Source organism: Canis lupus, chromosome 11 (assembly GCF_011100685.1).
Source record: "Canis lupus familiaris isolate Mischka breed German Shepherd chromosome 11, alternate assembly UU_Cfam_GSD_1.0, whole genome shotgun sequence".
Classification (NCBI taxonomy): Eukaryota; Metazoa; Chordata; class Mammalia; order Carnivora; family Canidae; genus Canis; species Canis lupus.
Genome location: NC_049232.1, coordinates 20837614 through 20860608, shown reverse-complemented (window position 1 = coordinate 20860608; position 22995 = coordinate 20837614). Strand labels below are relative to the sequence as shown.

Here is a 22995-nt window from a genome sequence, read left to right as displayed (position 1 = left end):
GAGAAACACATTGATGGAATGAATAGCAGGCTGGAAGAAACAGAGGAAAGATATAGTAACCTAGAAGAGAGGTTAATGGAAAGTCACCCAACTGAACAAAATGGAGAAAAAAGAATTATGCAAAATGAGAACAGGCTTTGGGAACTCAGTGATGCCACCAAACATAATAATAGTTGTATTATAAGAGTCTTAGAAGAAGAGAGAGAAAATGCGGCAGATAATTTATATGAAGAAATAATAGCTGAAAACTTCCTTAATTTGAGGAAGGAAATAGATATCCAGATTCAGGAGGCACAGAGACCCCAAACAAAATCAGTAAAAGCAGATTCACATCATAGTATATACTGTAATTAAAAAGGCAAAATATTTGAAGCATCAAGATGAAAAGAAGACACTTATATACAAAGGAAACCCCTTAAGGGTATCTATCATCTGACTTCTGAGCAGAAACTTTCCAAGCCAGAAAGGAGTGGCATGATATATTTAAAGAGCTGAATGGGAAAAGTCTATAGCCAAGAATACTCTATCCAGAAAGGCTATCATTTAGAATAGGAGATCAAAAATTTCCCTGACAAGTAAAAACTAAAGGAGTTCATGATCACTAACTCAGCCCACTGCAATAAATATTAAAGGGGGACTCTGTGTGTGGAAAGGAGAGCCCAAAATGACAATATGAAGATAGGAAACACAAATCAAGAAAAATGACTGTTTCTGTAAAAAAACCACTCAAGAAATCCACAAAATAAAAACTGTAAAGTATTATGTCATATACCTAAAATGTAGGGAGGAAAAAAGTAAATGGGTTTAAACTTAAATGACCATCAACTTAACATAGGCTACTATATGTAGAAGAGATTATATACAAATCTAATGGTAACCTAACGGTAACAAATCAAAAACCACTAATAAATATGCAAAGAATAATGAGAAAGAAATCGACATATATCACTAAAGAAAGCCAGTAAATATGAAAGAGATAAAGACAGAAAGTATCAGAGAAAATCTTCAGAAACAACCATAAGACAATAAAATGGCAATAAATACATATTTATCAATAATTACCTTGAATGTAAATGGACTAAATGTTCCAATCAAAGACAAAGGGTTACAGGATGGAGATAAAAAAAAAAAAAAAAAAAAGACCTATACCAGAGCCTCGTTTTATTTCATTTTTTGAAAGATTTTATTTATTTATTTGAGAGCGAACAAGCAGTGGTGAGGGGCAGAATGAGAGAAAAGGAGAAGCAGACTCTGTTGGGCAGGAAGCCCGATGAGGTCTCAATTCCAGGACCCAGTGAGCATAATCTGAGCCAAAGGCAGATGCTCAACCAACTGAGCCACCCAGGCGTCACCAGAGGCTCATTTTAGGCCCAAAGGCAGGGGCTGCCTGGGTGGCTCAGTGGCTGAGCAACTGCCTTTGGCTCAGGGCATGATCTCCTTCTGGGGATCAACTCCTATACTGGGCCCCCTATAGGGAACCTGCTTCTCTCTCTGTGTCTGCCTCTCTCTGTCTTTCATGAATAAATACAATCTAAAAAAAAAAAAAAAAAAGAATTAGACCTAGAGGCAGTTGCAGGGATCCCTGGGTAGCTCAGCGATTTAACGCCTGCCTTGGCCCAGGGCATGATCCTGGAGACCCGTGATCAAGTCCCATGTCGGGCTCCCTGCGTGGAGCCTGCCTCTCCCTCTATCTGTGTCTCTGCCTCTTTCTCTCTCTTCTCTCTCTCTCCCTCTCTGTGTGTGTGTGTGTGTCTATCATGAATGAATAAATAAAATCTTTAAAAAAAAAAAATAAAGGCAGTTGCAGATTGAAAGTGAGGGGATAGAGAAACACTGATCACACAATTGAATGTTAAAAGGAAGCTGGGGTAGCTGTACTTATATTGGACAAAATAGGCTTTAAGACAAACACTATAACAAGAGAAAAAGATACTATATAATAATCAAAGGGACAATCCAACAAGAAGATACAAAAATTGTGAACATTTATGCACCCAACATAGGAGCACCCAAATACATACAATAGTTAATAACAAACATAAAGGAACTAATTGATAGTAATACAATAATAGGAGACAAACACCCCACTTACATCAATGGACAGATCATCTAAAGAGAAAATCAACAAGGAAACAGGGTCTTTGAATGGCACACTGGAACAGATAGACTGAATAGACATATTCAGAATATTTCATCCTAATACACGAGAATACACAATCTTTTTCAAGTGTACATGAAACATTCTCCAGGATAGATCATATATTAGGCCCCAAGACAGGTCTCAACAACTTCAAAAAGATCAGACATCCCATGCATTTTTTCCGACCCCAAAGCTATGACACCAGACATCAACCACAAGAAAAAATGTGAAAAGAACACAAGTACATGGAGGTTAAATAACATGCTAAGCAACGAATGGGTCACCAGGAAATAGAAGAAAGTACAGGGAAGGGTGCATGGCTGGCTTGGTGGGAGGAACATGCTACTCCTGATCTCAGGGTTGTAAGCTGTGCTCACTTCGGCAGCACATATAATAAAATCAGGATTGTAAGTTTAAGTTCCATGCTGGGTGAAGAGATTCCTAAAAAAATAAATTAAAAAAGTAAAAAAAAATAAAAATAAAAATAAAAAGTACATGGAAACAAATGAAAATGAAACACAACAGTCCAGAATCTTTGGGACATAGCAGAAGTCATTCTAACAGGGAATTTTATAGTAATACGTACCTACTTAAAGAAGAAAAATCTCAAATAAACAACCTAATCCTACACGTTAAGGAGCTAGAAAAAGAAGAGCAATCAAAACCCAAAACCAGCAAAAGGAAGGAAATAATAAAGATTAGAGCAGAAATAAATGATATAGAAATGGAAAAAAGACAAAGCAGGGGCACCTGGGTGGCTCAGTTTGTTAAGCATCCAACTCTTGGTTTTGGCTCAGGTCATGATCTCAGTGTTGTGAGAACAAGTCCGGTGTCGGGCTCCATGCTCAGCAGGGAGTCTCCCTCTCCCCCGCCCCCGTCCCCCCTCACCTTTCTCTCTAATAAATAAATAAATCCTGAAAACGAAACAAAATAGATCAATAAACCCAGGAGCTGGTTCTTTCAAAACACCAACAAAACTGATAAGGTCCTAGCCAGACCCACCAATACACTAGTCAATAAATAAATAAATAGGGGATCCCTGGGTGGCGCAGCGGTTTAGCGCCTGCCTTTGGCCCAGGGCGTGATCCTGGAGACCCGGGATCGAGTCCCACGTCGGGCTCCCGGTGCATGGAGCCTGCTTCTCCCTCTGCCTGTGTCTCTGCCTCTCTCTCTCTCTCTCTCTCTGTGACTATCATAAAATAAATAAATAAATAAATAAATAGAGCACAAAGAGAGTGCTCAAATAAAATCACAAATAAAGGAAGAGAAGTAACAACCAACACCACAGAAATACAAACAATTTTAAGAGAATATTATAAAAAACTATATGCCAACAAACTGGACAACCTAGAATAAATGGATACATTCTTAGGGACATATAACCTATCAAAACTGAATGAGGAAAAAATAGAAAATTTGAACAGACTAATAACCAGCAAGCAAGTTAAAGAAGTAATCAAAAAACTCCCAACAAAACAAAACTCCAGGACCACATGACTTCACGGGTAAATTCTAGCAAACGTGTAAGGAAACATTAGTATCTATTCTTCACAAACTATTCCAAAAAATACAGAAGGAAGAAAAGCTTCCAAATTCATTCTGAAGCCAGTGTTACCCTGATACCAAAACCAGATAAAGACAGCATAAAAAAAAAGAGAGAGCGAACTACAGGCCATTATCTCTGATGAACACAGATGCAAAAATCCTCAACAAAATATGAGCAAACCAAATCCAACAATACATTAAAAAAATCGTTCACCACAATCAAGTAGTATTTATTCCTGGGTTGCAAGACTGGTTCACTATTCATAAAATCAATCAATATGATACATCACATCAATAAGAGAAAGGAGAAGAACTATGTGATCATTGCAGCAGATGCAGAACAAACATCTGACAAAGTGTAACATCCATTCATGATAAAAACCCTCAAAAAAGTGGTTTAGAGGGAACATACTTCAACATAATAAAGACCATCTAGGAAAAACCCACAGCTAACATCCTCCTCAATGGGGAAAGACTGAGAACCGGAATTTCCCTAAGGTCAGGAACAAAACCACTTTTATTCAACATAGTACTAGAAGTCCTAGCCACAGCAATCAGACAACAAAAAGAGACAAAAGGCAACCAAATTGGTAAGGAAGAAGTAAAACTTTCACTATTTGTAGGTGACATGATACTACATGCTATTAATGCATAGTATACTAAACCATGTATGTATAGTATACATACACTAAACTGTATATATGTATAGTACATGTGAACTCTATATATCATACATTCTAAATATGTATATATACACACACACCTGTGTATATAGACATGTAACTGGAAAGACCACCAAAAAACTGCTAGAACTGATAAATTCAGTAAAGTTGAAGGACACAGGATCAATTGTGTTTCTGCACACCAATAATGGAACAGCAGAAAACGAAATTTAGAAAACAATCCCATTTACAATTGCATCAAAAACAGTAAGACAACTAGGAGTAAAGCTAACCAAAGAAATGACAGGCTCGTACTTTGAAAACCATAGGATCCTGATGAAAGAAACTGAAAATGACATAAAGTGGGAAGACATTCCATGCTCATGGATTGGAAGAACAAATAGTGTTGAAATGTCTATACTACCAAAAGCAATCTACAGATTTAATGCTATCAAAATACCAACAGCATTTTTCACAGAACTAGAATAAACAATTCAAAAATTTGTAAGGAACCACAAAAGACCCTGAATAGCCACAGCAATCTTGAAAAAGAAAGCAAAACTGGAAACATCCAATTCTAGATTTCAAGTTATAGTACAAAGCTGTAGTGATCAAAACAGTATGGTATTGGCATAAAAAGAGACACATCAATCAATAGAGCAGAAAATCCAGAAATAAACCCACAATAATATGGCCAATTAATTTTCAAAAAAGCAGGAAAGAATATCCAAGGGAAAAAAAGACTGTTCAACAAATGTCAGGAAAAATGGTCAGCTACATGTAAAAGAATGGACTACTTTCTTACACCATACACAAAAATAAAACAAATTAAAGACCTAAATGTGAGACCTCAAACCATAAAAATCCTAGGAGAGTGTAAGAAATAATTCCTCTGACATAGGCCATAGCAACTTTTTTGACAGGTCCCCTCAGGGAAGGGAAGCAAAAGCAAAAATAGACTATTGGGACTACATCGAAATAAAAAGCTTCTGCACAGTGAAGGAAGCCATCAAAGTAATGTTAACTTACAGAATGGAAGAAGATATCTGCAAATCACATATCTGATAAAAGGGTGAGTATCCAAAACATACGACGAGCTGATACAACTCAACACCCAAAAAACAAATAATCCACTTAAAAAATGGACATAAGACATGAACAGACGTTAGACGTTTCTCCAAAGAAGACATCCAGACACATGAAAAGATGCTCAACATCACTGCTCATCAGGGAAATGCAAATCAAAACTACAATGAGATATCATCTCATGTCTCCCAAGGTGCTGCTGAGGATGCAGAGAAAAAGGAACTCTTGTACACTACTGGTAGGAATGCAAACTGGTGCAGCCACTCTGGAAAACAGTATGGAGGTTCCTCAAAAAATTAAAAACAGAACTACCCTAAGATCTAGCAACTGCACTACTGGGCATTACCCAAAGAACACAGGAACACTAATTCAAAGGGAGACATGCACCCCTATGTTTGTAGCAGCATTATTTACAACAACCAAAATATGGAAGCAGCCCAAATGTCCATCAACCGATGAATGGTTAAAGATGTGATGTATAAAACAGTGGAATATTAAATAGCCAAAAAAACTGATGAATTCTTGCTATTTGCAACAATATGGATGGAACTAGAAAGTATAATGCCAAGTGAAATAAATTAGAGAAAGACTGATTTGATTTCACTCATGTGGAGTTTAAGAAACAAAACAAATGAGCAAAAGCAAAAAAAAAAAAAAAAAAAAAGGAAAAAGACAAACCTCTAGAAACAAACTCTTAACTATAAAGAATTAATGGTTATCAGAGTGTACATGGGTGAGAGGATGGGTGAAATAGATGATGGGGATTAAGGAATATTTTTGTCATGATGAGAACCAGATGATTACAATAAAAACCTTTTAAAATAGACAAATAAAAAATCTTTAAAAATCTATACCAGTATTTGGAGACAAGTTTAAAAAGCCAGATCAGTAACCTTTAAATGATTTTTAAAAAAATCTTGTAGTTCTTGTACCTGTAGTAGTTCTTGTACCTGTAGCCCTAAGCACCATATACCATGTATATCCTTCACACACAGGAAACACTCAATAAATGTTTAGGAAATCAGCATTTTTATTTATGGTCTTTATAGCCTTTCTTATAAACCACAGAAGTTTAGAAAGCTGAACTCATATGCAAATATTATCAACATGTTATGCATCAATTCCAAATTCTGTACAATGTTAAGAACATCCTGAAAATTACAAAAATTCCCTGGAAAGATGTGTCAATTAAAAAAAAATCTCCTTAAGAATATAGAAATGTGGAAGGGGAGGTGGGTGAGGGGATGGGGCGACTGGGTGATAAGCACTGGGTGATATGCTACATGGTGGCAAACTGAACTCCAATAAAAAAAAAAAAGAATATAAAAATGTGTAAAGTGGGGTCATTATTCAATTACTAAACATCTACATTAGTAACTTAGTATGACGGTACCATTCCTTCTACTCTCAAATCCAAGCTCTTTGGGCAATTCTAACACTAACCATCTATTACACACCTAAGATATTAACCATAACTTTATATAGTGTCTGATAATTTTTTCAAGAAATATATATATTAAAATTTATATAAAGTGCTTTAGGGGTGCTACCACGATAAAAGGTTACTTTCTTTTTTTTTTTACTTTCTTATTATATAAGAAATCAAATTACCTTCAATGGATCAAGTTCGTTCTCATAGGATTTGACAATTTCCTTTGATGATGTTAACTGGGCTTCCTTACTAGTAATCTGATCACGTATCTCACAAGCTTTTTCCTTATTTTGCTTCAAATATTTTAATTCTGTTTGACATTCTTTTACTTTCTGACCTTGTGTCTGACGTACCTGCCGAAGTGTTTCCAAGGCTTTAATGTACCTTTGGAGATATTAAATAAAAATCAAACTTCTGTACAAGGCAATTACAGTAGATTCAAATGATGGAATATTACACAGTTGTTAAGATAACATTTACAGAGTTATTAGTAACTTACAAAATGCTTATGATATAATGGTAAATGAAAAAGTTATATAAAAATTATTAGCCAGATCAAGAGAGATGTGCAGAAAGTAAACAGAAAGGAAATAGGCCCACTGGTTACTACTGGATGACAGATAATAACTGATGACATTTTACTTTTAAAACTTTTTCTCTTTTAAAAAAAGAAGCATCCAAATTATATCATTGCTCAATATTTTAATGGGTTATAAAGTCTCATTAAAGGTTACAAACCTTGTTGCTGAAAAAATCTCATCAAATTTTTGCTTCAGGGCCTTTCCCTCACTTAAAGGCCAATTAGAGTCTTCTTGGTGACAAAAAATGACATTATTTAGCACAGACTTGGAAACACCAAGAGAACTTATCATCTCTCGGTCAATTTCTGCACACTTAGAGCTGAGACTGACCTTCTCACCATGCCTACAGAAAACAAAAATTGAGAATTTATGTAAAATAAAAGAACCCCTCCATTTGTACTTATTTAACTGTTTAATCAATCCTTTATGCTGTACTTGTTTTAAAAAAAAAAAGAAGAAGAAAAAAATAAAAGTCCCCTCATTCATCCCATTACAATATTCCTCAGGGTAAAAAGTTTAACTCTTAAATGATCAGCAGTTCCATTATGAAAAGGAGGTAAAACAGGGCAGGACAGGAAAAGATGCCAGAAATTGATTTTTTACATGTCTGTACTTTTAAATATGATAATTTAAAATATTTATAGATGGTAAACAGAGAAAACTACCTTACATCTCCAGAACTTGAAAATAAGAGAAATAAGAGGCTTAAAAGAATAAAACAAAACATGATGGTCCATAGTAGACAGGCAATGGTGCCAATAAAAACATGTGAAGACTATGTTGTTTAGATAAGGACTGTTCAGTAACAGACACGCTGTGAAAAGAGAACAAACTTTAGTGATACTCACCTAAGCAAATCCAAGGAGGATTCTTAATCAGTAGACCTCAACTTCTAAGGTGACAGAGACAAATAAATCCAACAGAGAAGTGTCTTTAGGGTCTTTTATTTTTTTTCTTTAGGGTCTTTTAAAAGATGAGCTCCCTACATCATTATACCTAGGGCCAGGAGCTTCCATGCCCTTCAATTCCAAGAGATCTCTCAATACCTTTCATCAGAAGGACAAATTCAACATTTTCTTTCCTATCTTCTGTTCAGTATCTGTTAATAACTAGATTAGGAGGGCAGAAGCAGTGTCTGTGTTTATTGTCATTTATATATTCCAATATGCATTTTGAAAACACTACACCAAATACACTGAGAATGTTTTATTGGGGGATTGAATGGACACAGATCAAGAGGTTATCTGGGTAGCCCAGTGGGTCAGCGGTTTAGCACCGCCTTTAGCCCAGGGCCTGATCCTGGAGACCCGATATCGAGTCCCACGTCGGGCTCCCTGCATGGAGCCTGCTTCTCCCTCTGCCTGTGTCTCTGCCTCTCTCTCTCTCTCCTCTCTGTGTATTCTCATGAATAAATGAATAAAATATTTTTAAAAAAGGAGATTATCACATTAGACCAGGGAAAGATGATGGTAGCTTGAAATCGAATGGACACTGCACAGATGGAAAGAAAGATTCAACAGACCTTTAGGTTAAATTCACAGGACCTGGTAATGAACTGAATATAGAGGGCAAAGAAGTGTCAAGATAGAGGTTATTGGTTTGTTGTCACTGTATGGATAGGGGTGCCATTGGCTATGATGAAGAGCACTGTAAGAATATCAGGGTGTGGGAGGTTTGTTAGAAGGCACCAAGGAGAAAGACTTGGTTTTTAACATGTTGAAACTGAGGTGTCTTTGAAAGAACAGGTAAAACATGAGAAAGACAGCTGCATACATGGGTCTAAAAACAAACGTCTGGAGACCTAAATCTCTGAGTCACCTATAAATACACAGTAATTTGAGTAATGGATAAGAATGAGATTAACTAGGAAGAAAATATAGAGCAAAAATAGGAGAGGATCTAGGACAGCCTGTTGAACTCCTACCTTTATTGGCTGAGTAGGATGTGGCCATGAAGAAGATAAAGAGAAAACAGTGTCACATCATGGAAGTCTATTAAAAATTTTCAAGAAGTTATTAACAGCTACCATTTACTGAATTAGAGTGCACAGAACAATGGCCCTTCAGAGATATTTATGTTCTAATCCCTGGAATTTGTGAACTTGTTGGGTTACATGGCAGAATAATGATACAGATGGAGTTAAGGTGCTTATCATCAGGACCCTAAATAGATGGATCACCCTGAATTATCTTGGTGGGCCAACACAATCACAAGGGTCCTGAAAGGGGAGAGGGAGGCAGAAGAAGAGGTCAGAGTGATGGGAACTCTGCCGACTATTGCTGACTTTGAAAGGTGAAGGAAGGCCATGAGCCAAGGAATCCAGTGGGTAGACTGTAAAAGACAGGGCATGGAAATAGGTTTTCCCTCAACCTCCAAAAAGGAACACAGCCCTCCTAACATCTTGATTTTAAGCCGATGAGACCCAATTTGGACTCATAAATTACAGAAATGTAAGATAATGAAGGTGTATTGTTTTAAACCATCAAATTTGTAATTTATTTGCAGATGGGAAACTAATACATAAGCTCCTATTACCTATTAAACATTTTATATGTATTAGCTCAAACCTTAAAACAACTTTCTAAAATATATACAGTAAAAAAAAAAAAAAAAAAAATATATATATATATAGTAGGGGATCCCTGGATGGTGCAGCGGTTTGGCGCCTGCCTTTGGCCCAGGGCGCGACCCTGGAGACCCGGGATCGAATCCCACGTCGGGCTCCCGGTGCATGGAGCCTGCTTCTCCCTCTGCCTATGTCTCTGCCTCTCTCTCTCTCTCTCTGTGACTATCATAAAATAAAATAAAATAAAATAAATAAAATAAAATAAATAAAATAAAATAAATAAAATAAATAAAATAAAATAAAATAAAAAATAAAATAAAAAATAAAATAAAAAAATAAAATAAAATAAAATAAATAAAATAAAATAAATACAGTAATAATGAATCCCTCTTTTTTTTTTTTTTTTTTTTGAATCCCTCTTTTATAAGTGAAACAAACACAGGCTTCTATGTGATCTGTTTTGTAAAGCAATAGCATTATCCTAATTAACACTGAGGGTACCTGTGACCTTAGTTGGAGCTGTTTCAGTAGAGGAATGGGGCTGGACGAGTAAGAAGGAAGAAAAGAAATGGAGACAGTGAGTATCAACAACTCTTCCTGAGAAGACTGGCTGTAAAGGGGAAGAAGAGACAGTAACTGGAGTGGAATGAAATCCCAGGAGTGTGGGAGAGATCTGTGTTTAAATGCCATCAAAACAAATCTGCTGGAGAAGCCATTAGCTAATATACTGCCTCTAGCATATAACAGGTGCTAAATGTTATTAATGAATGGAATTATTTCAGTAGTTGGACAAATAAATAAACAAGTAAAAGGAAGTGGTAAGGTGACAGTTAAGTAATCTGCTCAACAAGGATAAAGCCTTGAAGCCAGGGGAGGCTAATTCCAAAATCCAAACCCATTACAAGATAATACCTGCCTCTAACAAAGAGTTGAAAGAGATAGATGATCTCTTTCTTCTTTTTTTTTTTTTTTTTTTTAAATTTATTTATTCATGATAGTCACACGGAGAGAGAGAGAGAGGCAGAGACACAGGCAGAGGGAGAAGCAGGCTCCAAGCACCGGGAGCCCGATGCGGGATTCGATCCCGGGTCTCCAGGATCGCGCCCCGGGCCAAAGGCAGGCGCCAAACCGCTGCGCCACCCAGGGATCCCTATCTCTTTCTTATTTGTTATGCTTCTCATCTCACGCACTCCTAATACTACCATTTTCTATTCAATCTATACTTGAGTGATTGTGCACCTTTAATTGAGCAACTGTTCATAAATTACTCAAAGGAATGTAGCATTACCACTAAATCATTTATGGGATCATTCTGTTTAACTGATAAGTAGATAGAACAACAAATGTTCATAGTGGATGAAGCCCTATGTGTGTAGGGGCAGAGAGTACTCAGGAACTCTACTTTCTGCTCAGTTTTGCTGAGAACCTAAAATTGCTCTAAAAAATAAAGTCTTTAAAAAAATTAATATGCCCCCCAAAATAATAGAGAAAAACCCATTAGGTTCCTTGAACCTAAAAGACTGAAAATGAACAGATATTCAAATATAAAATAAACACCTACTTTGTTCTAGTAATGACTCCTTCCAGGGTTTTAAATTCCGTCTTTTTGCTTTTCTGAGTACACACCATAGCTCTCTGCACAGCTATAAGTTCTCCATTGACATCACGAAACCGCAGACGAATCTGGGCTCTAACATCTGTTTCTTGAGCAACCTTTGAAGGTAAATGGAGAAAAATTATGCTACCTTAGTATCAGAATGTTAGTTCTAAAATAAAAGGCACAAGAAAAAAAAAAAAAAAAGGCACAAGAAATCTTATCAAAAATGAGGACAAAAAAGAAAAATGTCCAAAATAAGTGACATTCTATATGCTATTCAATATAGAAGAGGAGAAGAATAGTCTTTAATTGATTTACTAAAATTGTTTATTTTCTGTTATTCAGTATTAGATCAAATATGTAGATTTTTCAAATAAATAAATCTTACCTTCTTAAATATCAAAAGTGTTTTCCAAAAGATTTTTTAAAACATACACAAGCTTACAAAAAGTAAAAAAAAAACAGTATACAAAACTACTCTCTGAACCACTTGAGATTAAGTTGCTGATCTGATGTCCCATCAATATTTCCTAATAAAATAGGGATACTTTCAAATCTAAAAATCAGGAAATTTAGTGACGTACTACTACCATATGGTCCCCAGATTCTATTTAGGTTTTGCTGATTGTTCCAAATATGTCCTTTAAAACAAAAGAATCCAGGTCAGAATAATACACTGTATTATATACTATTCAGAATTACATATTGTTGTCATGCCTCTAGTTTCTTTCAGTCAGGGACAATTCCTCAGATTTTCCTTGACTTTCCTGATTGATTACTTTGAAAATTACAAAACATTATTTTATGGACTATCTCCCAAAATTTGGTTTGTCTAATATTTCCTCATGACTAGAATCAGATTATGCAACTTTGGCAGGAATATTACAGAAGTGATGTGTGTTCCTTTCATTGTATCTTGTCTAATGGGACCATGATTTCAATTTATCCCACTACTGGGATAATGGTGGTATCTGCCACACTTCTCTCATAAAAGTTTTTTTTTAATACTTTGCTATTAATAAATATTTGGAGGAGAGATATATTGAGACCATATTAATATCTCATACCTCATCAAACTTTCTTCCACAACTTTTAGCACCTATTAATGTTTCTTACCTGAATGAACTAGTTCTATGATAGGGATCAATTAGTTATTTTCCAGTTCCATTATTTCTCCTACATTTATTCATTAAGATTCTACTATACTATAAAGGGTTTTGTCTTTTCCCCCATTATTTACTTTCATTTAAAAAATATCACTGTAGGGATCCCTGGGTGGCGCAGCGGTTTGGCGCCTGCCTTTGGCCCAGGGCGTGATCCTGGAGACCCGGGATCGAATCCTACGTCGGGCTCCCGGCATGGAGCCTGCTTCTCCCTCTGCCTGTGTCTCTGCCTCTCTCTCTCTCTCTCTGTGTGACTATCATAAATAAATAAAATAAATAAATAAAATAAAATAAAATAAAAAATATCACTGTAGATTCCTACATTCCACACCTGGACTCTAATTTCCAACCAGGTTGCCATAGTTAACATCTGTGGATGCCTTCCTCCCTTGGCTTCACCAACTGGCTTTCGTATTGAATTAATTAGGAATGAAGGAAGGTGCTGAGTTTTTACCATGAACACTGAATTTTTTTTGTTTTGTTTTGAAAGATTTTTTGAGAGAGAGAGAGAGAGCATAAGAGCAGGCACAAGTGGAGGGAGGAGCAGGAGATAGTCTTCGAGCAGATTCCCTGCTGAGCAGAGAGTCCACCGTGGGGCTAGATCTCAGGACTCATGAGATCATGACGACCTTAGCAGAAACCAAGAGTTGGATGTTCAAGTGACTGAGCCACCCAGGCATCCCACAAATTTAGATGTTTTTGTATTTATTGATGTTCATATGATTTTTCTCCTTTATCCTGTTAATGTGGCAAATTACACTGATCAGTTTTCGAATGTTAAACCTTGCATTCCTGAGATAAACTCAACTTATTCATGGTGTATTATCTCTACTTGCATATTGATGAATTTGCTAACATTTTCCTATGGATTTTTACATTTTTGTTCGTCAGAGGTATCTGTGGTTTGTTTTCCTATAATGTCTGTCTGGTTTTGGTATGAGGGTAATGCTAGCCTCGTAAAACGAGCTGGGACATATTTCCTCTGCCTCTCTTTTCTGAAAGACTTTGCGTAGAACTGACATTATTTCTTTCTAAAATGTTTGGTAGAATTCAGTGAAATTATCAGGGTTTAAAGTTCTCATCATGAGGTTTTAACTATCAATTTCTTCAGTAGGTGTATTTTTTCTTGGGTTACCTTTAGTAGCTGGTGTCCTTAAAAGAATTTGTCCATTTCATGTAAGTTGAATTTATTGGCATAAAGTTGCTAACAACAGTGCCTTATTATCTACACAATGTCTGTATGATTTGTGGTGACATTGCCTCTTTTACTAATACGGTAATTTCTTTTTTTAAAGATTTTATTTATTTATTCATGAGAGACACAGAAGGGCAGAGACATGCAGAGGGATAAGAAGGCTCCCCAAGGAGCGCCAGATGCAGGACCCAATCCCAGGACCACAGGATCACTCCGAGCCAAAGGCAGACAGACGCTCAACCACTGAGCCACCCAGGTGCCTCAATACTGATAATTTCTGTCTTCTTTTTCTTGATCACACTGCTTAAAGGTTTATTAATTTTATTGGCCTTTTTTTTTAAAAAAAAAAGAACTAGCTTCTGGTTTTACTGGTTTTCTCTGTTGTCTTTGCATTCTTCACTTATTTTTGCTCTTAATTTAATTCCCCCTTTTGCCTATTTTGAGTTTAATTAGTTCATCTTTTTCAAGCTTAAGATAGAAGCTCTCAGGTTTTTAATTTAGATATTTTTTATAATATAAACACTTGATTCTATAAATTTCTAAGCATTATTTAGCTACATCCCACAAATTCTTCTCTTATGTTTTTATTTAAAGTCTTTTCTAATTTCTCTTGTGCTCTTTTAATCCAAGGGTTATTTAGAAGTGTGCTACTTAATTTTCAAATATTAGGGATTTTCCAGTTATTTTTGTTACTGATTTCTAGTTTAATTCTAATGTGGTCAGAGAATACTGGTTTGTATGACTTCAATCCTTACAAATTATTAACACTTGTTTATGGTCCAGAATATTTGTGAATGTTCCATGTGTTCTTGAAAATAATGTAAATTCTATTGTTCACTGGTGGAACGTCTTAACAAATGTCACCTAGGTTTATTTGGTTAAAAATGTTAAAATTGTCCATATCTTTACTGATATTTTGCCTCCCTTTCCTTTTCTCTACCATGAAGGGTGTTGAGATCTACAAATACAGTTGTATATTTATTTCTCCTTTTCGTTTCATAGATTTTTGTATCTTCCATATTAAAGCTTTACATTTAGAATTGTTGTATCCTCTTTTTTTTTTTTTTATTTTTATTTTTTTAAATTTTTTTTTAAAATTTTTTTTTTTAATTTATTTATGATAGTCACAGAGAGAGAGAGAGAGAGAGAGTGAGAGAGGCAGAGACACAGGCAGAAGGAGAAGCAGGCTCCATGCACCGGGAGCCCGACGTGGGATTCGATCCCGGGTCTCCAGGATTGCGCCCTGGGCCAAAGGCGGGCGCCAAACCGCTGCGCCACCCAGGGATCCCAGAATTGTTGTATCCTCTTGATGAACTGAACCCTTCATGATCATAAAATGTCTCTTTTTACACCGGTAATGTTACGGTTTCTGAAGTATACTGTCTAATATTAATATAGCCACTTCAGCTTTCTTATTGTTGGCATATTTTAGTATTTTTTTCCAGCTGTTTACTTTTAACCTATCTGTACTTTATTTAAAAACACTGTTATTCCTTTTGTTTTATTTGGGTCTTTTTTGTTTCATCTTGCAATTTTTCATCATTACGTTTTCCTTTTCATCTTTCTACACATTTATAAGATTTGTAATAATGTTCTAAGGGTATCTGCTAATTCTATCATCTCTTTCATTTTTTATCTGATTCTACAACTGAATTTTCTCCTGGTTATGGGTTCCCTCTGTCTCTCTGCATGGCAGGTAATTTTTTACTGTGAATTTTACATTGTTGAATAAAGAATTTTGTTTTACTCCTTTAGTGAGTATTGAACTTTGGTCAGGCATGCAGTTAAGTTTTTTGAAGTTTCTTTCGAACTTTTGTTTTTCAAGATTGTAAAGGGGGATCTAGAGCATTCTTTACTCTGAGACTAATTTAGTATCATTTCCCCTTAACCTCAAAAAACTCCTTTAACATTTCTTGTGGTACAAGTGTGTTGATGACACATAATTGTCATTTCTTAAAAAAAAAAAAATCTGGGATCCCTGGGTGGCGCAGCGGTTTAGCGCCTGCCTTTGGCCCAGGGCGCGATCCTGGAGACCCGGGATCGAATCCCACGTCGGGCTCCCAGTGCATGGAGCCTGCTTCTCCCTCTGCCTGTGTCTCTGCCTCTCTCTCTCTCTGTGACTATCATAAATAAATAAAAATTAAAAAAAAACATTAAAAAAAAAACTGAAAATGTACTCCATTTCCTCTTTTATTCTTGAAGGATATTTCTGCTGGATATAGGATTTTAAACTGAATGTTACTCTCCAGCACTTTGAAGATATCACCTATCTCCCAGCTTTATAAAATCTGAAAATGGGGACAGCTGGGTGACTCAGCGGTTGAGCATCTGCCTTCAGCTCAGGCATGATCCTAGGGTCCAGGATCAAGTCCCACATCGGGCTCCCTGCAAGCAGCCTGCTTCTCCCTCTGCCTATGTCCCCACCTCTCTGTCTCTCGTGAATAAATAAAACCTTAAAAAAAATCTGAAAATGTACTCCATTTCCTCTTTAATATTTAAATGCTATTGCTGCTGGATATAGAATTTTAAACTGAATTTTATTCTCCAGCACTTTGAAGGTATCACTTAACTCTGGCCTGGATGGTTTTTGATGACAAGTCTGTCGTCATTATTTTTCTCCTCTGCATAATGTTTTACTTTATCTTCAGTCTGCTAAAATTTTCTTTTTATCTTTGGTTTTCAGCAGTTTGAATATAATATATAATGTAAGTATGTTTATGCTCTGATGTGTCAAACTCCTTGGGTCATTTTTACTTTTATTTCTCTACCGATAGTTCTCTATACACATAACCACCTTTCCCTTTAAACTGATGAATTTATGTATCTTTGTCTGCTAATCCCAAAAGCTGTCACCTCCAGATCTGTTTCTATGTATAGTTTTCCTTCTAGTTATGGATCACATTTGCTTCTTTATATATCCACTAATTTCTTTTTTATTACATCTTAGACTCTTAGGCCCTGTAGATGCTACACTTAAGACTTTGGACTGTGTCAGCTTCCTTTAAAAAGAGCTGGGTTTTGTTTTAGCAGGCAGTTAATTTATCACAAACACATCTTGATTCTGTCAAAGTTTATTTTAGGATTTGTTTGGATGGCCCTTCTGAGGTCTCAGAAGAATGGTAGGGGGGTTCCACAAGACCTCCCTACTCTAGCATATCAGAACTCAAATGCCACCCAACAGTGAGTAACCTCTAGATTATCCATTCAGCTCACAATCCCACTCCTCTACCCTAGTAGTTGTTCTCTGCAAGCCCTCACTAAATCCTGTCCTGGACATATGTAGCTTAGTAACTGGCCAAAGATTCAACAGTCCCTTACACAGATTTATGGTACCCATTTCTGTAAAGCAACCCTATTCCTATATTTTTCCCACAATTTACAGCCACCTCAGCAAACCCACACTTCTACCTTTGTTTCATCTACCTAGTTTTTCTCTTTGGGGTTCTAATCCCACATGTAGAAAGCTAGAGTGAATGTACAGTCACATCATATATTTCTCTTTTCTGAAGATCAGAGCCCTGCAGCATCTGTTGTCCAATACCTAAAAACTGTTGCTTCAATTTTGTGTTCCAGTTTTACAGTTGTTTATCTTGGAAGCAAAGGCATAATACTTACTATTCTACTGTAACCAAACACAAGTCCTGAATCTTGCTTTTTTGTTTGAATCACAGACTACCTTTTGCTGGCCTTTTAATAAGTTTTTGGCCTAAGTCTAACTTTGATATTAATTCATCAAATTATTCAAAAAGTGACTAGGCTCAAATTTATTAAGCACTTGTAGTTTCTGTGTGCTGTTTTGGTTTAAAATGAAGGACACTTTTTCCTTTGAAGTATGGAAAACAGGTTAAAGAGAAGAGTAGAAAAAGGTGTGTTAAACATCATCTTAAGAGACAAACAGAATGGTCTGGGAACACAAAGTAGGGAACTCTCCTAATCTACCTGGGAGAGTTCTGGGAAGATTTTCTAAAGGAAGTGAATGTTTTAAACTGACAGATGGGCAGGAGTTAGATGAAAAGATCTGAGTAACTGAATAGTTTAAGTAATTTCAGAAAAGTATGGTGTAGAAGTAGGGGAAGGAGGAATAAAGACAGAAAACAAATGTTTTGTTAAAATGCTTTGTACTTAAGGCAACAGAAAGTCACTGAGAGGTTTAATCCAAGGGAAACACATGTAGTAGATATGCATCTTAGACTAATTACTCTGCCTTCAGGATAAACAAATTGGGCGGAGGCAAGACAGGGGGTAGGGAGTAATCCAGGAGAAACAGAAAGATAGCCTGATAAGAGCTTTAGCATTAAGGACGGAGGTAAGGAGGTAAAGTTGAGGACTGGCTGCCCAGAAGTTGTAGGATTCAAAATTAATATACAGAAATCCACTACATTTCTATACATTAATAACAAAATAGTGGAAAGAAAAATTAGGAAAACAATCCCTTTTACAATCACACCAAAAAGATACCCAGGAATAAATTTAACCAAGGTGAAAGATCTATACTCTTAAAACTGTAAGACAATGATGAAAGAAATTGAAGATGATACAAACAAATGGGAAAATATGCCATGTTCATGGATTGGAATAATGTTAAAATGCCCATACTATCCAAAACAATCTAAAGATTCAATGCAATTCCCATCAAAATACCAACAAAATTTTTCACAGAAGAACAAGTAATCCTAAAATTTGTATAGAACCACACACAGAAGACCCTGAAAAGCAAAAGCAATCTTGGAAAGAACAAAGCTGGAGGGATCACAATCCAAAATTTCAAGAAATACTAAAAAGCTGCAGTAAAAATAAATAAATAAAATAAAATAAAAATAAAAAGCTGCAGTAATCAAACAGGATGGTACTGGCATAAAAAGACACACAGATCAACAGAATAAAGAACCCAGAAATAAACCCATGTTTATTTATTTATTTTTTTAAAATTTTTATTTATTTATGATAGTCACACAGAGAGAGAGAGAGAGAGGCAGAGACACAGGCAGAGGGAGAAGCAGGCTCCATGCACCGGGAGCCCGACGTGGGATTCGATCCCGGGTCTCCAGGGTCGCGCCCTGGGCCAAAGGCAGGCGCCAAACTGCTGCGCCACCCAGGGATCCCTAAACCCATGTTTATATGGTCAATTAATCTACAACAAAGGAGACAAGAATATACAATATGGAAAAGACAGTTTCATCAATAAATCGTGCTGGGAAAACTGGACCATTTCATTTGCTATGACACTGGACCACCTTCTTTTACCATATTCAAAAGTAAACTCAAAAAACACCAAAGACCTAAAGGTGAGATGTGAAGCCATAAAACTCCTAAAAGAAAACATAGTGGACATCAGCCCTAGTAACATATTTATGAACATATCTCCTCAGGCAAAGGAAAGAAAAGCCAAAATAAATTAATGGGATTATATCAAAATAAAAAACTTCTGTAAAGGCAAGTAAACCATCAAAAAAACAAAAACAAAAAAGCAAGCTACTGAATGGTAGAAAATACTTCCAAATGATTTATCTGATAAGAGGTTAGTATTCAAAATATATCAAGAACTCATACAACTCAACACCAAAAAAACCCAAATAATTGGATTAAAAATAGGCAGAGGAACTAAAGAGAGATATTTTCCCAAAGACATACAGATGGCCAAAAGACACATGAAAAATGCTTGGCATTACTCATTATTAGGGAAATGCAAATCAAAATCACAACGAGATATCACTTCACTCGAGTCTGAAGGCTAGTATCAAAAAGACAAGAAATGATGTGTTGGTGAGGATATGGAGAAAAACGAACCCATGTGTACTGTTGGTAGAAATGTAAACTGGTGCAATCATTGTGGAAAATGGTATGGGGAGGTTCCTTAAATACAAAACAATAGGAATACTAGGGATGCCTGCGTGGCTCAGCAGTTGAGCATCTGCCTTTGGCTTAGGGCGTGACTCTGGAGTCCTGGGATCGAGTCCCACATCGGGTTTCCTGCATGGAGTCTGCCTCTCCCTCTGCCTGTTTCTGCCTCTCTCTCTCTCTGTGTCTCTCATGAGTAAATAAATAAAATCTTAAAAAAAAAAAATACTGTATGATCTAGTAATTTCACTAAGGGGTATTTATCCCCCCAAAATGAAAACATAATTTGAAAAGACAATAATGCTAGCCTTGTTTATTGCAACATATTTACAAGAGCCAAGAGATGAAAGCAACCAAAGTGTGCATCTATAGACGAATGGATAAAGATGTAGTATATACATATAATGGAATATTACTCAACCATAAAAAAAGAATGAGATCTCGCCATCTGCAATAACACGGATGGATCTAGAGAATATTACATGTGAAATAAGTCAGAGAAAGACAATTATTGTATGATTTCACTTGGAATCTAAAAAACAAAACAAAAAATCAGAAACAGACATAAATATTGGGAACTGGTAGTTGCCAGATGGGAGGCAGGTAGGGGAATGGGTGAAATAGATCAAGAGGATTAAGAGGTACAAATATCCAGTTATAAGTTAGTCACAGAGATGAAAAGTACACCATAGAATGAGGTCAATAATACTGCAATAACATTTTAGTATGAAGACAGATGTTATCTAGAGTTATAGTGGTGAGCACTGTGCAATGTATAGAACTGTTGAAATTACTATGTTGTGCATCTGAAACTAATATAACACTGTATGTCAAATATACCTAAACACAAAACTTAAAAAAAAGGGAGAAAAAAGAGCTGCCTCTTAGAATATAAATATCTCAGTGAGGAAATGGCCAGATGTTGATATTCAGCTTTGAAAGACATGGGGCTTGATGCTATCATTTAGCTCAAGGAAAGTAGTTGCTAAGGTCTCAATCCACAGTAGTTAAAGGAATTATGCATCTATGTACTAGAAAATTGTTTTAGTTTAATTGGTTTACAACATGCCCGGTATACCAGCAGGCCAAATAAACATTCATTCTCCATGGCACCTACCTTTCTAGGACTTAGCTATCTGGCAAGTATCAAATTATTAAGTAGAACTGAAGCAAAAGGTATCTTGTAACATTTTAATCACAGTATTGTTGGCAAGCATACTGAGGTAGAATCTCTTCAAAAGGAGCAATTTAGATTTTTTTAAGGCAAAAAAATAAATACTACACTTTAGAACAATTTCTGTCCAAAAGAATAAAACAATAAAATATTTTAACCCCTTCCCTTTCTAGTTGGAAAATCATTAAATGGGGTAGAGGAAAGTATGTGTTCATGCTGGTTGAAGGTGCGGGGACATGGCAACTCAGCCTAGAGCAGGGTAACTGTGTAGGCTGAGAAGGGTGTCCACAGGGGGAGACAGCCTGCCTAAGGGCTTCAACAGTCCAAGGGCGTCAGAGTTCAAACAGGGTGACAAGGGCGTCCATGAGAAGGGAGGAGCCAGCTCACAAGGAAGACATAATGTGGAAATTCAGAGCCTGACAATGTTAAGGAGGGAATCCATGAGAGGGAAAGTTTGCTGGGGTAATTCAAATCCCAGATTAGAGAGGGCATCCCTACGAGAGATGATCAGAGACTGAGCAGGGTAAGATGTCCACTTGAGGGGAATGAGAAGGTGGTCTTGCATGGGAAATCACAGCAGGATGGGCAACCAAGCATGTGATGGGGCCAGCCTGAGGAGTTAGAGCCTAAGCAGAGTGAGGAGGGACTTCACACAGGGTAGCATCAGTCCGGAATGGGGTGTTGGGAGCCCTACTGATAGTGATGGGAGATTCATTACAAACACGGAGATTGATCAAATAAGTAAATATATTAAGAATATAGTCAATTCCTTGCTTCTCACGGTCTTCACTGTATTTACCAGGCAATGTATTAAATTCTACTCTCCAATTTACTCAGTGCTTGATGAAATCCAACTTTCCAACTTGCTCAGGGCTTACCACTGAGCCACTGAACTAGACAAAAGAAACACAACCATGATGACTAGTCTTCTTACAAACTTTCACCCACAAACCTCAAGTGAACCAATGACACCATCATGCAACCCTGTTAACACTCCCCTCACCTTACCTCTGAGCTAAAAACTACCTTATACTTTTCCCAAGCCTCTATAAACCCCTTCTCCCACACTCAGTCAATGATTCCATTTATTTTTTCCACTGAAAATATAGAAACAATCCAAAGACAACTGATTTATTCTCTCACCACCAAATATAATTATATGCTCTGTCTGCCATCCTCTTACAATGGATAAACAATGTATACTCCTATTAACTCCTTCAGTCAAGCAATGGATCCTATCCTTGTCTACTCAAGAATTTAACTCTGCAATTATCCCTTCTTCTGCACTCATTTTCTTCCCTCTATCCAGGGTCATTTCTACCAGTCTACAAATGGTCTATCCCATTTATAGACTTTATCCCATATTTATCCATGGCTTAAATTCTATAGTGCTTAAAAACACAAATATGGGAGCAACATGTGATAAAGAAACTGCTGCAGAAATAAGCATGTGGTTAATTTACAGTATCAACCAGAAGCAAAACAAAGCTGATGAGACGCAGACAAGAGAGAGTTGAGCTTCTGAGGGTTCAGGTCAATTGAGATGCGAACAAGGTAGAGAATGAATGGGAGGGACTGAGGTAGTCAAAAGTTTGAAAGAAGTAGAGGAGAAGGGGGGGAAGGTAGGCAAATGGAGCAATATGGAAATCAAAGTTCCTAAGAAGAGACAAATAACTGAAGACAGTTAAGAAAGATTGGTCAGAAGTAGCTGAAAAACTCAGGTGTTTTAGACATGGTAGACAGGATGAAGTATGGGGGGGAGGGAATTAAAGAAAGGAAAAGAAAAGACAAGAGAAGCTGAATATGTAAGACGAACTGAAATGATAAAAACACAGCAGGTTAGGAAATTGAGGGGATTTGGGCAATTCGGGTAAGGAAACGGATTCCTTCCATAACAGCGAGTGTCAGTGACTCAAGGGAGAAGCACCGATGAACAAAATAGTGTGGGTGGAAGCTCAAAACTGGGAAATCATAGTAGTTGATAAGCAGGCAGTAAGCAAAGCTAGACAACCAAGG

General features: G+C 36.6%; 1 protein-coding gene across 3 annotated transcripts in view; it reads right to left on the bottom strand.

The window, feature by feature from the left end:
* The window catches only part of RAD50 (RAD50 double strand break repair protein), a 230072-nt gene that overhangs the window by 62755 nt on the left and 144322 nt on the right, over window positions 1–22995 (bottom strand). For all 3 annotated transcript variants that reach the window (XM_038552121.1, XM_038552122.1, XM_038552120.1), the window contains 3 exons: window positions 11574–11725; window positions 7604–7789; window positions 7045–7249 (listed from right to left, as the gene is read on the bottom strand). In XM_038552121.1, coding sequence (XP_038408049.1) covers window positions 7045–7249; window positions 7604–7789; window positions 11574–11641 — 459 coding nt within the window. In that variant the 5' untranslated portion in view covers window positions 11642–11725. The remainder of the gene's footprint in view (window positions 1–7044; window positions 7250–7603; window positions 7790–11573; window positions 11726–22995) is intronic.